The sequence below is a fragment of the Pyrus communis genome, chromosome 8 (genome assembly GCF_041283825.1).
Source record: "Pyrus communis isolate YQ-2024b chromosome 8, ASM4128382v1, whole genome shotgun sequence".
NCBI classification, from domain to species: domain Eukaryota; kingdom Viridiplantae; phylum Streptophyta; class Magnoliopsida; order Rosales; family Rosaceae; genus Pyrus; species Pyrus communis.
The window spans coordinates 5,608,723-5,624,370 of record NC_142572.1 but is presented as its reverse complement, the minus strand read 5'-3'; the positions used below and the strand labels follow the sequence as shown (position 1 = coordinate 5,624,370).

General features: G+C 34.5%; 1 protein-coding gene, 1 long non-coding RNA gene and 1 pseudogene across 3 annotated transcripts; 1 reads left to right on the top strand and 2 right to left on the bottom strand.

The window, feature by feature from the left end:
• Positions 1 to 317: 317 nt before the first annotated feature.
• On the bottom strand, positions 318 to 2,250 carry LOC148694649 (uncharacterized). The gene is made up of 4 exons (XR_015965649.1): positions 1,900 to 2,250; positions 1,556 to 1,617; positions 684 to 762; positions 318 to 475 (listed from the first exon to the last, which is right to left on the bottom strand). It is a non-coding gene; the product is annotated as an uncharacterized LOC148694649 (long non-coding RNA).
• A 4,682-nt stretch (positions 2,251 to 6,932) lies between these two features.
• On the top strand, positions 6,933 to 8,827 carry LOC137718753 (transcription factor MYB93-like). The gene is made up of 3 exons (XM_068458290.2): positions 6,933 to 7,167; positions 7,570 to 7,699; positions 7,821 to 8,827. Exons 1-3 carry the CDS (start codon positions 7,035 to 7,037, stop codon positions 8,641 to 8,643), a joined length of 1,086 nt encoding a protein of 361 aa, XP_068314391.2. The 5' UTR covers positions 6,933 to 7,034; the 3' UTR covers positions 8,644 to 8,827.
• Positions 8,828 to 11,285: 2,458 nt separating this feature from the next.
• Positions 11,286 to 14,159, bottom strand: LOC137716710 (mediator of RNA polymerase II transcription subunit 18-like; annotated as a pseudogene). The gene is made up of 6 exons (XR_015965690.1): positions 13,882 to 14,159; positions 13,663 to 13,745; positions 12,858 to 12,941; positions 12,337 to 12,393; positions 11,919 to 12,244; positions 11,286 to 11,525 (listed from the first exon to the last, which is right to left on the bottom strand). The product of XR_015965690.1 is annotated as a mediator of RNA polymerase II transcription subunit 18-like (transcript).
• Between the last annotated feature and the right edge of the window lie 1,489 nt (positions 14,160 to 15,648).

Sequence of the window (15,648 nt, the reverse complement as noted above, 5' to 3'; positions counted from 1 at the left end):
ATCAAACAGTCCGTAAATATTAACGAACGAATCTTTTTATTTTTATTTTTTATTTTTTGACGTGAACTTATGTGAACATCATGTCGATAACACATAGATTAGCAGATACCAGATGTAGAGTAGATTAATTATGAATCGCATTCATTAAGAAGTTCATCAACAAACATGTGATAATGTTCTGGTTGGAGCTAAAGGGGGATAATAAAGTAATTGGGCCATTTGGGCTCAATAATTATAGAACCCAGTCGACCAAGTTCGAAATTTAGATGTAAAACTAGAAATATTGCCCGCGCGTTGCTGCGGGATTAAAAATCGTATGAAAAAAATGTTTCAAAGCTATAATATATTGTTACAGAATGTTAATGTTATCTACATCGAAAGATGTTTGAACTTATTGAAAGAATTTTTACATGAAGAGCATAAATTGAATGAATGAGGCTCTTGAAATTCTTTGAACCACTCTGAATAGCATTACCTGTGAATGATTGATTGTGTAACAAAAATTAGTAAAAGAGTATAATAGATGAAACTTTCATATGTATAATTCAAACTTCTACACATTTATCCGTACTTTACAAATTGTTAGAAACTGCTAAGATAACAATTGTTATCACATAATTGGTATGCTATTAAACATAATGAATTACATGAAACAAAAAAAATGATATGCAATTTTAACTTACGATGCTAAAGAAGCTCTATAAGAGTAGCTGGGTCCTCTGTTTTATCCATCAAAGGCATTACAACTGTAGATCCTGAAAACTATAAAAATCCATCCAGTCAAGAGAGAAAATTCAATAGTTATGGGTAAAGTGAATATGGAACCACGAATGTAAGATATACTTGACAAATTTGCAAATTCATTACAATTTCAATTGAATTTCTCGTTTAAAAATCTTAATCTACAAAACCAAATTAGTTTTATCAAACAACATTCAAAAATAAAATCCAATAAAGGAAAATATCAATTGAATAACCTGAATAAGTGGAAGCATTCATACCTCAATTTAATTTTCAGCTTAATTTTGTTGCTTAAAAATTATGGTCTGCAAAACCAAATCAGTTTTATCAACAATAAGGTATCAATTTATGAAAGCAAAGACAACACATAAAAAGAACATTAAAACTGGAAACCAAGCCGTGATACTTCACCATTTGACGTAGAAATTTTATCTTGCCTACATACATTGAAATCATTTTTTGTATCTATACACTGATAATTTGAGATTCAATATGGAAAAATTAATCATGACCATTCCTCACTTTTTAAATTTTCAGGGAAAAATTGAACCACAAACAACCAAAAAACCCAAATAAAAAATATATTTAACAGCAAAGAGATAAAGTATATACTTGACCCAAAAATGGCTTGCAAGCTCCAGAATAAAACCCTAAAAGACACCAAAATCTAATATATATATATATATATATATATATATATAATTCCCATATATTCGACTTTCACACTATAGAAAACACAACTTCACAATATTAAAAAAATAAAAAATAAATTTGTTGCAGAAAATGCTAAAAGGAAAAAATTGAAATTATTTACCTTGAGCATAAACTGCTTCGAAGGTGCACATTGAAGCCCCAAAAAACGAAGAGCAAAGTGTCCTGAAACAAAAAAAGAGATGCAAATCATACAACCAAACGACAGTTCCAAGGATATAAACAAAACACCAAAAATTACAAAAACTAAATTCCAAAAAACATAGAGCATCGTGTTCTGAAACAAAAAACACAAACAAATCATACACCCAGACATCGGATCTAACAATATAAAGAAAACACCCAGAATTAGAAGGAAAAAAATTCATACAAAAATCCCACTTGAACATGGAAAACTACAAAAATAAAAATTAAAACAGCAATACTTTAAAGGTTAAAAAAACTCACCACCAAACAGAGGTGGACCTTGGAGATAACAAATCCACCCTGATAAAATCCAAAAACCAACAAAATCAGTACTGACCCAGGGATTTTAAACGGAAGATGCAGCAACTATTTATTTTTCCAAGGGTTTTAAACGCAAGAAATTTGCACAAATGATTTGGTTGAGAAAAATGAGAAAGATGAGAAGATCGGCAACCAAAGGTTGAGAAAAGGAAAGCAACTGGAAACTGAAGGAGATTTGGAGAGATGCAATTGAAGAGAACTTATCCACGATGATCGATGCGTGGCAAAACAGTGGAGAACGCATGGGAAGGCTGTGCAAAAGAAGAAAAGCAATGGGCAAGTTGGCATCAAACAGGGGCAAACATGTTCCAGATTTTTGTTTTTTTAATTATATTTTGGTGGCAAGGCATGCATCATTGCTGCCAGGTGTGATGAGGTAAGGTTTTTTTAATTATTTTTGGTGGAAATGCATGTACCATTGCTGCCAGTGTGGATTAGGTAAGGATAAAACGCTGGAATCGAAGAGAGAGTCGGATGGCTACACAAAAAGTAAAATAAAAGAGGGAGTCAGAATGGAAAAAAAAGATACCCAGGATGATCAACACGTGGCCAAAGAGTGAAAGAATCCCGAAGAAAAGAAGGATAACAGTAAGGGTCTCTCTAACGCACGAAGCAAGGGAGAGAAACGGAAGAAAACAAAGAAGCCAGGGGCAGATCCGTCCGGACACTATTGCTGAACAGTGCCAGAAACAACTGGGTTTTAGTATATATAATTTTTGCTGTCGTGAAACCCATTTCAGAAGGTAAGCAATTGGTCAAATTGACAGCAAAGAGATAGGTAGTTATGGATCAAGAAGTTAAAGTTTCGTTATAAAATCAAGGGAGTTTTAATGAAAAACCCACAGTACTGTTCACTTTAACGAAAAACCACATTTTTACACTAAAACGTCAATCCTAGTACTATTCACTTTACCCTTTATTTTGTCCTTATCATTAAAACTCAAAGTTTTCAAGCTCTTTTTATTATTTTTCCTTAAAATCAATTGGTGATACAGAGAGCATCTCAATTTACTTATAAACTTATACAAGGTTCCTCATCTTATCAATGTGAGATTCATTCTCAATACGCAATCTCACGTGTAGTCAATTTTCAAACCTAACACATGAACAACACAAATAGGGTGACATAGAAGACATGTGACCGTTGGGCTTCACACGTGAGACAACTTGTTTTGATATCATGAAGAAGTTAAGATCCCACCATAGAATTAATTGGTAATATGAGGAGTAGCCAACTTACTAAGAAGCTATGTAAAATCGCTCCTCTCATTATTGTAGGATACATTCTTAATAACAATAAAGTCGGGCTCAATCACTAAAAAGAAGTCAACTTTCATCATCCTTCAAAACCTTATTTACAGATAATTGGTCACCTGACAAGTAACACTGGCTAAGGACTAGACTATATCAAACTCATTATTCACGTAAGTCGAATTTGATAAAATAAATTACAATTTATATTGATGATTCTGCTCCTAATTGTACGGGGGACTAAGGAAATTCCACATTGGAAACTTGATAAAATAAATTACAACTTATATTGAAAATTTCCGCTCCCAATTGCATTGAGACATTTTGCCATATGGCTGTTATGGTGGCCACTAGGTTGTTAACTTGGTTTATATTCATTTTGTGATGGTTTCTTAGTTAGTTTATAATCATTGTATGATTTTGTGCATCAACATACACCAATATAATGGATATCAAGATCATTAAGATCAAAGAGACTAAGCTAGAGCTAACTCCTTAAATCTAATTTATATATATTTTTATACAAGCGATATTAGTGAAAAAGTGATCGAACTTGATATCTCAGTTTTAATTGTTGGTGCATTATATTTCATTTTGCATTGCCTTCGTGCAAAGGACACTGGCTTGAATTAGGGTTCTGTTATTTTCTATCTTTCTGCTTATTGTGGGCTTTTGTGCCTTTTGATTCTTCCAATGGTTTAGATTTTCTGCCTTCCTTTGAGTTGGCCCATATAGCCATTCATTTTATGTTTAATGAATTTAATTTGAGAATTGTTATTAACATTTCAACAATCTTATTATACATTTCACATAAATATATTTTTCTTTCTAATTATAGAAAATTTGGAATAAAAAATGAAATTTTTAAAGTGCCAATAATAATTATCTTTAATTTTTTACCCTAAAAAAAAAAAAAAAAAAAAACACTGGCTTGTACTAGAGGATAACCTTTTACTTTAGTGGTTGATTCAAACCAGAAGGTTATACCAATATATAGGAAACATCGAGGGAAAGTATGCATAAGAAACAAGATGAAAGAGGACAATCGCTACCAACAAACACCATAGATGAGTTCTCAAGCGTGTCGAGAATGGTTTGTGTGTTGCACTGAAACAAAAGAGGAAAAATTGGTGCAAATTTGGGGCATTTGCTGCACCAACTAATTCCCCTCTAACTGCCCCACCCTCCAAGTCAAATGGGCCCCATGGAAGCAATCTTCTACTGTCTCTTTCTAACAATATATCTAAGTGTCTAATAATTAACACCAATAATTTTTTAATTTTGTATTTGTTGGGTAATGCCAGAAAATCATCTATTTAAATTGTATTTTATAAATCATACGATGTAATTGTTGATAATTGAATTATTATTTAAGTGTTTGATGAACATGTTTGTTTTTTATTAATGTCACATTACATAATTTACAAATATAATCTAAAAAGATAATTGGCCTAGCATTTTTCGTATTTGCTATATGTTCTTTTGTTTTGAGGTGGAGAGGGGATTGGTACACAGGGTTTTCATGGACTTTTGTGGGTTCTTTAGATTAGGTGATTGATTTAACTGAAGAGGTTAGAAATAAGTGACGTGTGCCATTTTATGATTGTTGTATAGGCATATCATCAATATTTAGTCTTCCTTTTCCACTTCTAGGGCAGGTGGTTTTTATATAGGTTGAACTCATGAATATTATATGTAACTTTCACAATTTTAAGTGGATATAAATCGAAGTGGTGCGATAGAGTAAAACACCAAGTTCAAAGGTACCTGAGAAATCTCGTATTGTCTTCTCATTCATTGAAAATTAAGTTAAAATACCTTAATTTACATGCACGTACATATATTGTTAGATTGTAAATTAAGTTGAAATACCTCAATTTACATGTCAAATTAATGTATTATATTTTTAAATTGTGAACCTAAATTACACATTCAAATGAAATATAATAACATAGTGATAAATTTACTATATGTACAATATAGAGATCTATCATAAGTCTGATAAGAGAATTTCCGTATAAACTTTACATACAAACAAAATATATGTTTACATACTAAATGTGGGAATATTATTTTTAAGTACTTTTGCATTTTGGCTTGTACATGCGGGTATCCATAATCTCTAGTATGACACGCCCCAACCTAGATCGAGGCATGTTGGCCGTCATGCCTCGATCTAGGTTGGGGTGTGTCAGTTTGGTATCACCAGGGGAGTGGATCTTGTAAGCCTTATATGTATATTCTCATCTCTACCTAGCACGAGGCCTTTTGAGAGCTCACTTGCTTCGGATTTCGTAGAAACTCCGAAGTTAAGCGAGTTCGCGCGAGAGCATTCCCAGGATGGGTGACCCACTAGGAAGTGATCATGTAAGTTCCCAGAAACAAAACCATGAGGGCGTGGTCGGGGCCCAAAGCGGACAATATCGTGCTACGGTGGAGTCGAGTTCGAGATGTGGTGGGGGCCCAGGCTGGGATGTGACATAGTATACGTAAATGTACATTCTACCACTCATATATGATATTCATAAAGGTTAGGTCAATGAAATTGTCCCACACCATCAAGATAGCCCCTGAAATTGAAATCGATCAATGTAATCCCTGAAAATAGATGTTGCAAATCAATGTAGTTATTCCGTCACAATTTTGTCAAAAAATTATGTTATGTGCTGATGTGGCACATAAATGGATCCCAAATTAAAGTCTTTTTTTTTTAATTTTTTATTTATCAGAAATAGTCTATGAAATTGACCCTCAAGATGGTCTCTGAAAATGAAAATCGATCACTGTAATCCTAGAAATAACTGTCTCAAATCAATGTGGTACTTCCATCACAATTCTATAAATGGATCCCAAAAGTTTAATTAAATTTAAAAAAAAAAAAAAAAAGGAAGTATGTTTAATAATTTAATAATTAATTATAAAAGTTGTCAACCCAAAAACCAAGTCCTGCAATCACTTTCGATCCCAACCCATACTGCTCTACCTCCATCTATGGTAGCCTTCGTACTCTCTTCTCTAAAAAAAATTCTCAAGACACCCATCTTTACACCCTTCACCTAGGTAATTGGACCATGATCGAGACCACCTTTGGTGACGGCTTGGACTGGCAATGATTTTTGTGACACCACTGTCAATATTTGGATGATCAACAACCTCACAACCTTAATCTTGGAGATCTTGTTGGTGCTCCCTCGGTGATCTTGGTGTTGGGGAGAACGGCGAGCTCTACCTTGAGATAATCTCACTGTGCAAAAAGGTGTTTTGACAACTTTTTTAATTGATTATTAAACACACATTAACACATAAGAATTTTTTATAGAATTATGATAGAATGATCATATTGATTTACGACACCCATTTTTCAAAGACTACATTGATCAATTTTTAATTTCAAAGATCATTTTAATTCGTGGGTCAATTTCTAGGAACTTTTGTGATAAGAACCTTATTCATAATAAGTAGTAGACCGTAGATTCTCAAGGTTAGGAATAAGCACTTGTAAAGTTCAAATTTAAGACGTAGTAAGCGTAAGTTGTTTGTGAAGCCATGCAAACAATGACGTACGAAAGGATCTCTTCTTGCGTGCATGAGTCGAGTTTTTTTATAAAGCGGTGACCTGCAACGTTGACATTGTGATTTGAAAGTTTCGCTCTTCAGCTTGGCATTAAAAAACTTAGTTATCGAAATTAGAGCAGCCCATGTTCTAATTAATTTGTGTATAAATAGGCACCCCTAGTTTTTCAGGAAACATCAGGGAAGCAAGGGAGCAGCTGACCAAGTTAATTAAGCAAATTACGATCATATTCAGAAATTGATTAAACACAATGGGGAGATCTCCCTGTAGTGATGAAAGTGGTCTCAAGAAAGGACCTTGGACTCCAGAAGAGGATCAAAAGCTTGTGCAATATATTGAACAACATGGCCATGGAAGTTGGAGAGCTCTTCCAAAGCTTGCAGGTTTGCTTATAATATATAATTAGCATCTCTCAATTTGTTGATTAAATAGTTAGTTTACGACAACTATCCTCGACAGCTTAAGCAAACATTATTACTACCCATAACACGCGAATGCATCGTTTCTCACCACCATTATATTGAGATTTGAGTTTAGGATCTCTTTTATGACATTGGGTGATAAGATTTGTTGATTTTATCAATTTCAAAAGGGAATATTTTTTTCTCACCACTCTATTTATCACCATTAGATAAATTAAATCTCCAGATCTGTGTAATAGATATATATAAATCTCAAAATTTTAAATTCATCCAACGGTGATAAATAAGGTGGTGAGCATTATCACCACTTGATGGTAGTGGGCAAAAATGCACCCATTTCAAATATCATTTTCTCTTTTGTAGGTCTCAATAGATGTGGCAAGAGTTGCAGGCTAAGATGGACGAACTACTTAAGACCTGATATCAAAAGAGGCAAATTTTCTGAAGAAGAGGAGCAAACAATTCTTCATCTCCATTCTATCCTTGGAAACAAGTAATGCTTTATTCTACTTTTCTTGGTTCCATGATTAAATACATCAAAGTTTTCAACCGTTCCTTCTATATATATGCGTGTGTTTGCATAAATATTAAAACTTGTTTTTCTTACTTACAAGATGGTCAGCAATTGCAACACACTTAGACGGCCGAACGGACAATGAAATCAAGAACTTCTGGAACACACATTTGAAGAAGAAGCTGATCCAGATGGGTTTTGATCCAATGACCCATCAGCCAAGAACTGATCTATTTTCCAGCTTATCACAGCTTTTAGCCCTAGCTAACCTGCAGGATCTCATGCAGCAATATCAGCCCGTAGATCACATTAATCAACATGTTGCAACATTACAAGCAGATCAAGCAGTTCAGTTGTCCAAGCTTCAATACATGCAGCATTTACTTCAATCCGTACCTTATACAAGCAACACTGACAATTACAGGCACAACAGAAACACCGAGATGGAAATGGAAATGGATGATCAGGCTTTCAATTTGCTAAACTCAATTAATATTTCTCCCATCAAAGAAAACCCAAATTTTAATTCACCACAACTGGAAAATCCAAGCTCATTTTCTGATCACGGATATGGTCGTAATTCTTCTCAACCACTCCACCAACATCAAGCCCTACTGCCTTATGACCTAGCAGACCCACAAGTCCCTTTCAGTTCTCTACCATCTTTGAATAACAGTGATCATGAAATGGGCCAGGGCTCCAACTTTAAAATGGTCAGTAGTCAAGAAAATAACCTACCCGATGAATCTCCATGGTTTAATAATCTTTTATCTCCTACTGCTCCCCCTGTTCCTCCCTCTATTCCTCCAACCAGCAATGTTCCTGGAGATGCGTGCTGCAGCAGTTCTACCTATGGAGGCAGAAGTAGTACTTCTTCATCCTACTGGCCTGAACTATTTCTTGAGGACGCCAATTATGGTTGACAATTCTTAGTTAAATATTATTTCACAGATTCTCCCTAAATATAGTGACTTATTGCATGCATTTGCAAGCGTATATATGCCAAATACAGATACGTGTATGTCATGCATATCAATGTATACTTGTACATGTACAACTAGCTTGTATATTTACGCATTATATACATATATATGGACATTATTGTTTTGGGATGAGTATTTTAAATTTACTCTCCTCCCTCTTTGTCATTGTGAATTATTTGTTCATTCGTCTGTTTAATTCTCTTTTTTTATAAAAACTGTTTTGAAAAATTTATGGTTGGACCACTTTTTACAACACCCGGACTTTTGTCATACGGTATAGTGCTAATTTCTCATATTTTAGAAGGAAATATTTGTGTGCGGTAATTTTTTTTGTTGCACTTTAATAAGTTATTAATGTATACGTGTTAAATTGTGATTTGCAAGCATGTAAAAATAACTTCTTACATGTTACGAACCAAGTAGTGTAAACTTCAATTACCACATTTATGTTAAAGTCTGGTTGCTCAAATTGTCGAGCTTTATGATTACGGTATGGTTTTTGGACATAGGGCTGTTTTATTAGTCAATTTTAAACATAAATCAATGTCCTAAGCCGCTACTTACCCCAAAATAGAAGAGTACAAATTATGTAATTCACACTTTTTTTTAACTTACTAACACATCACCCACATTATCATACGGTGTTACTGTTACTCAAGAAAACATGGCAACCCATGATCTTGGCAATGTCGCAAAATATGTTTGCAAAGTTGTGCATTTCTCACTTTCTTAAGACAATCACTAGCTGACGAGGTCTAATTTATTTATTTTTTATCAACAAGAGGGATTCTAGAAACTCCTGTCCTCCTCCTTTTCCTTCGTATTCATGTGAATAGTGCTTGCTTCCTAGTCTTATGCAAGGTTTTATCTTCTCCCTAGGTTTCGATAGATTTGTGTCAAATTTACCTTGCATGGTTAGATATTTGACAAATCTGCTAGTTTTGGCTTAAGCAATCACATATTTGATAAATTTGATGTTTTTTTCCTAAAAGCCAATCAAGAATAAATCACACACTGACATGTGTTTTAACTTCTCACAACTGCCTTTGTGGTGTTCTAAGCCATTAGCTTGTACATTTAGAGAGAGCCTTATAGATGGCCTTGTATTAATGTCCCCGGAAGGTGCCAGTGTGTCTAAGCACATAGCAATATCTAAGGTCACATGCGTTTTAACTTTTCACAACTGTCTTTGTGGTGTCCTAAGCCATTAGTACAAGGCCATGTGGAGACAGTCTTATACATGACCTTGTATTAGTGGCTAGAGATAGTGATGGGCTGGTGGTGAACTTGTTCATTGAAATCTCCCTCCCCCATAGCAATGTATCATTGACTTTAAACACCATATATCGTTGCATATAAGTGAAAAACATTCATAGTAGAAGCAACCCGGTTATTTATAGCTTTTTTCTTTTGGTTGAAGGCTGTCATATATTAATTATATTTAAGTCGTTCATGGACTCATGATTGTCAAAGCAACATAGAAATGTAAGGTTGATTAGGTTTCTTCCTCCAACCATTTTTCCCAACTGAAAGAAATAAACTTCGGCACCACCTAACCTATCCCATGGTTGTACACCACTCCAAGTTTCTGATGTCATCGTAATCATGTTAAAGACGTTTGCTACGTCATGGCAATCATGACAAATAACATTTTTGGTCTAAATAAAGCATGGAAAGGATGGCTCTTTGTTTCCTAAAATTCAATGGCGATATTCTGCTTAATTTTTGTATTTTTAAATAAAGATATAATAGTTAAAATATCTGAAGCATCCCGTATTATGGAACAGCGTGGAAAATTCTGTTTGTTAATAGTACACGGCACTTATTCATTGCTCTGATCAGCGTATGGTCTGTAAATCTGCTAGGGAGACTAAAATTTTAAATCAAATAATATGTCGTCAATAAGAAACAAGTACATTAATCTACACTTAATTAAAAATTCAACATCTACAACCACATCATTTGGTTTGCAACTTTGGTATAAAAAATTTGATCTCCCTAGCAATAACCAACGTGTTTTACGTCCTTTATTGTAGGAATTATTGGAACTCAATCTGGGATACTACTCACCTAGTAAAGGAAAAAAGAATAAAAAGCAATGCACCAACGTAATCGCTCTTGACAAAGTAGTTTTAAGCATTTACTTCTACACTCGAGGTTCTATTCCCGACCCCTTCTCTCCAGTATACCTTGTATTTATTCTGGAAACCTTGATGGCCACAGGCCCTTGATTGACCGAAAGATAAGAGAAGACACAAAAACATAAATCTTACTAGTTACATAACCTTAAAGCCATATGCTTTTCTTAAACACTCCTTTCTAATTATATTGGACCAAAGGTCCATCTCAACCGTTCAGATCTGCATATAGAACGACGAACGACCCACAACCATTAACAAATTATTAAGTGATTTAGCCAAACCCTCCCCACAAACTAGGGTAATTAGTACTTAGTAATTACCACCAGTGCCTGCTCACTCACCACCAAACCTCCTAATGACCTAGAGCTAACTTAGTCAGTCTATCCTTTGGTCCTCTATCTAGCCAATGCTACATGTTTTATTCAGTACTCAACAGATGCCTAATTACTAAAACAAAAGACCTATGATTGCCATTGACCATAACTATCTGAAGGTTTAGTAATCCGAAAGAGAAACTACTTGGGAGTTAATACAAAGTTTGACAAGACATGAGATACTAAAATCAAAGCAATATACAACCTCTACTTATAAGGTCTTACCCCCACCATCTGATAAAGAGATGCAGCAGCCGCAGCAGCAGTAGGAACAACCCCAGTTGAAATACTTGACAAATGCAGGAGCCTGAGAAATCAATTCCAGGTGTACGAGTCAAGTAAACAAATTTTCATCATGTGCATCATAAACCTTAAAATAAGTTTGCCTAATCATGGTTAAGGACCAACAATTATCAGGTTTATGCAAATAATATGCACTCTCATGTAGTCTCATCACTTATAATATGATCAACCATTGTGCAAGAAATAGTCAATTTGGATCGCTTGGGCCGTTATGACTGCTGATCAACCAACCAACCAACTCTTATTTATGAATAAGAGAAGGTAGAGGTTGTCCAGCCTATAGATAAACCAGACACAAATGGACCATTCTGTTTGGTTTTCAAGCGTAGACAATTGGGACCCCTAGCCATGAGACATACAAGGAATTAATGCTTCTTGATAGAAAAAGGAAACTTACGATGCAAGATATTCACAAAAAGATGATACTGCAGCAACAACATCAGTATAGTTTTCAGATGTAGCAGGAGCTGTTACTTCAACATCAGTATAGTTTCCAGTTGTAGCATCTTATTAACTGATGACATGGTCACACTGATCTGCGTGCCCTTCTGGAAATGGAAGGAAAATCCCACCCTTAGCAGCTCATGGTCCAAATTGTATCCAAGTGCATAAAAAAAGCGAAGCACATTCTTTCTTGTTTTGCTTTCAACCACAGATCTTACTAGCACTGAAAGTTGCTCAGCACCTGCACCTCTCATTGCACCCCCTATCTGCCTTATACTACTGCAGAATCTAGAATTAGGCAAATATGCAAAAGTATGAAGGTAAAACACAAACTCATACATGTCAATGAATATGACAGGGAAGGGTCATACCATGTTGGTTCAGTTTGTTCAATATCGCATATAATTGAACCTCTGATGCTACAGCCTCTATAGAAAGGAAGATCATAACTAGTGACAACCTACAAAATAACCTCTTTATGTGCTATTCATCGGATATCTACTGAACCAGACCATACTAACAAAAAATAATGAAAAATTAACATGATTGTGTGAGAAGTCGTAGTCAATAAATGAAAGATACTGTATACGATTGTTGTCAGTCCTAAAGACTTCAAAGAAATAGGAAACTCTAGAAAATTTCATCTAACAGTCCCATGCATCTCACATTGGAAAAGTAACAGATAAAAAAGGACAACAGACATCTGGGAAAAATTTCTTAATAATGCCCACCACTGAGTCTGACACCAGGGGAGGCTTTCAACATATCTTAAAATGAGCTCACGAAAGGCAAAAGAACTGTAATGAACGTGGCTTAATTGTGTAGTAAATGTGTTTAGACATAGTATCCTAACCACTCGGATCGAAATTAAAAGAGGAAAGAAATCAATTACCAAGGTTTGGGCCACTTTTAAGGCATAGGACCCTCAATTTTTTCTTGCTAACACCACAAAGGCCCTGAAAAGGGCCTCAACATGCTGCAAAATGCAAACCATATTTTAGATGCCGCTCCAAACACTTCCCACAGAAAGGGGGGAAAGGGATTCTTCTAGTTATTTCAATTACAACTATAAAACAAAATATATCCAATAAACGCGAATAATTTGTGCATGCAAGGGGAAAAAAACTACTAAATCAAATGACCATAACATAAATTCTTTTTGGGATAACTACATTTTACACGTCCGTATATATTGCGAATTTTAAAATAAGCCAACAAGGTTTTAATTTTCTCACATTGCAGTATAAGGTTTTGAAATTGTATCACTTTATGCTTGTTGTCCATTTGTCTGTCTCACCCTTCATTAGATTGATAACTTGGCAAATGTGAACTCACTTCTAGGCTGCGCAAAAGCCACACTTGTACCATTGCGACCAAATTGTACAAACTGTTTGTCATTTTGGGAGAACTCGAAGCTCCATAATGATTATTTTTAGTCCATGTATCGCTGTTACCAAGTCGTCAATTTAACTCGGGAATAGAATGTCAAACACCCATAAGGCACAAATTACTATGATTCTAACACATTGACCTCAAATGAAGCATTTGGTAACCTTGGCTAGTGTACATCCACCAAAAAGTGACCACCAAGCAAAAGATCCAATTTTTTTTCTCATCTAAGAGCAAATTTGCAAATGCAGAAATTGTATACCAAAATATAGTCCAATTCAACCCCCAAAAGTAAGTAAAAAACTCACCTGTGTTTCTATAATTCCTTGGACCATGCACTCCATGAATTTGGTACACTTGATCTCACACTTGCAGAAGTTCCTATGAATTCCTGAAAGACAAAACGAAGAGAAAAACGAAAACCCAATAAACTGTAAAGTAAAATAAGTAGAAATAAAGGGACAAAATGTGAGAAATCAAAACATAAATTTCTGAGAGAGTAAATTAAAGTATGAGTAAATACTAACCAGGTTTGCTGCACCTATATTGCGGAAGCAGCAGGGTGAAAATATGGAGAGAGAGAGAGAGAGAGAGAGAGAAGAGGGGGTTCGGGGTGTTAGAATTCAAAAGCTTGGAGAAATCGAGTGAATAGCTATGGTGGCAAAGCGCATTTGATTGTGGCCAATGGCCATGGACACTGTAAAAAGTGGAAAGCGTGAGTGAACAAAACAAGATGCCTTTGCTTAGTTCAACATTTTTGGGCCCTTGAATCGTACTTCGAAAGCCCCTTTTTGTTTTGGGTCTAAACGAGGTGAGGATTTGAACTCGGCCGTAAATGGAGAAGCACACTATTATAGAGGAGATGTCGAACGTCAAATATTAAAATTTAAATTTGATCATTTATGCGACAATTTGATATATGATAAAATTTTGAACTATACTCGATATGTCAAAATAAGTAATTAATAACAGTCTTTGTTCGATCAAGTCTTTGTTGTTCATTTTAGATGATTTTTATGATGTAGACATAATAATTTAGTATTGAACTCGTCATTTATGAGAGTTAAACTTAAGAGCTCCAACTTAAAAATGAAAAAGAATATCATTGTACAGTAGTGCTCAATGATGACAATAATGAGTTTGAGTCTAGACAAAATATTGAGGTGTTGTTTTTTTTTTCTTGGCTATTCATGACTAAGCACTCTAAAATAGTCAACCTGCAATTCTATCTCATGAAAAATCTAGGAGAAAGAAAACACTATGAAAGAATGCAGAATGACTTTTTAACAAGTTCAAACTCAATATATTTAGAGTAATGCTAGAGAGACTAAATTACATGGAAGTTGACGATTGATTTATTGTTTAAGTATTGATAAATGTGCTCATTTCCTATTGACAATACATCATTTAGTTTATAAATTTAGTCTACAAATTTGGTCTCCTTAGCATTATCCACACCATAAAAATGGTATTACTAATTATCTTTAAACTTCCACTAAATTCTAGTTAAATTGTTTTATCTGGGAGGGAGATTTGAATTGAAATATCTTTCAACAAAGTGAACAAAAATATGAATAGCATTTTGCTCCTGAAATGACGAGGAGGAGTTCCTCCTTATACCACTTTGTAATCAATTCACAAGATGTTGTGTTAATAATTGGAACAATCCATATTATAAATCATTATATAAAGATCGTCTTGACAAAAATCAATAAGGTATGAGATCGATTGATCATTGTAAAAACATATGGTCATAGTTGGTAAAAATATTAGAGCTTTCTATATATTTATTATAATTGATTGCTAAACAATTTTTATTTTAATTGATTTACAATATCAAGACTCATGATCATAAGCACGAATCAACACGATCATAAGACAAAGTCCTATAAATCGGTTACTAAGCATTTTTTGAAGATGAATTTCTTCTCATCATTAAATTAACCAAGCGGTGTTCCAAAAATATTACTAGAACACTGGTCAATGGGTTTAAATGTTAAGCACCAATACTTGCAACACAAAACCATGTACTAAATTCTAGGTCACAAATAAAGAATAAGACTTGAATGGGTAATAAATTAGAAAAGAAAGGAATAAGACTTTTTGATTAGCCAGCAAAAAGTGTTGCGTTGGATGTAGACATTTCTAGCTTGTAATTGTATGTAGCTCGTATATGTTCAGTCGTTAGGGCACCTAACCTTCCAACCCAAAAGAATTTGCAGGTTCCAAGAGGGGAAGGAATGAGGATTTTTTTCGGATGATTTTTGTGAGAATCTCGGGTATCTTCAAATTAT

Bases quoted from the DNA above. Each gene is read 5' to 3' on its own strand.
- LOC137718753 (XM_068458290.2), top strand. From the start codon at position 7,035: ATGGGGAGATCTCCCTGTAGTGATGAAAGTGGTCTCAAGAAAGGACCT. The intron at 7,168-7,569 runs GTTTGCTTATAA...TCTCTTTTGTAG, and splicing joins AGCTCTTCCAAAGCTTGCAG to GTCTCAATAGATGTGGCAAG. The intron at 7,700-7,820 runs GTAATGCTTTAT...CTTACTTACAAG, and splicing joins CATTCTATCCTTGGAAACAA to ATGGTCAGCAATTGCAACAC.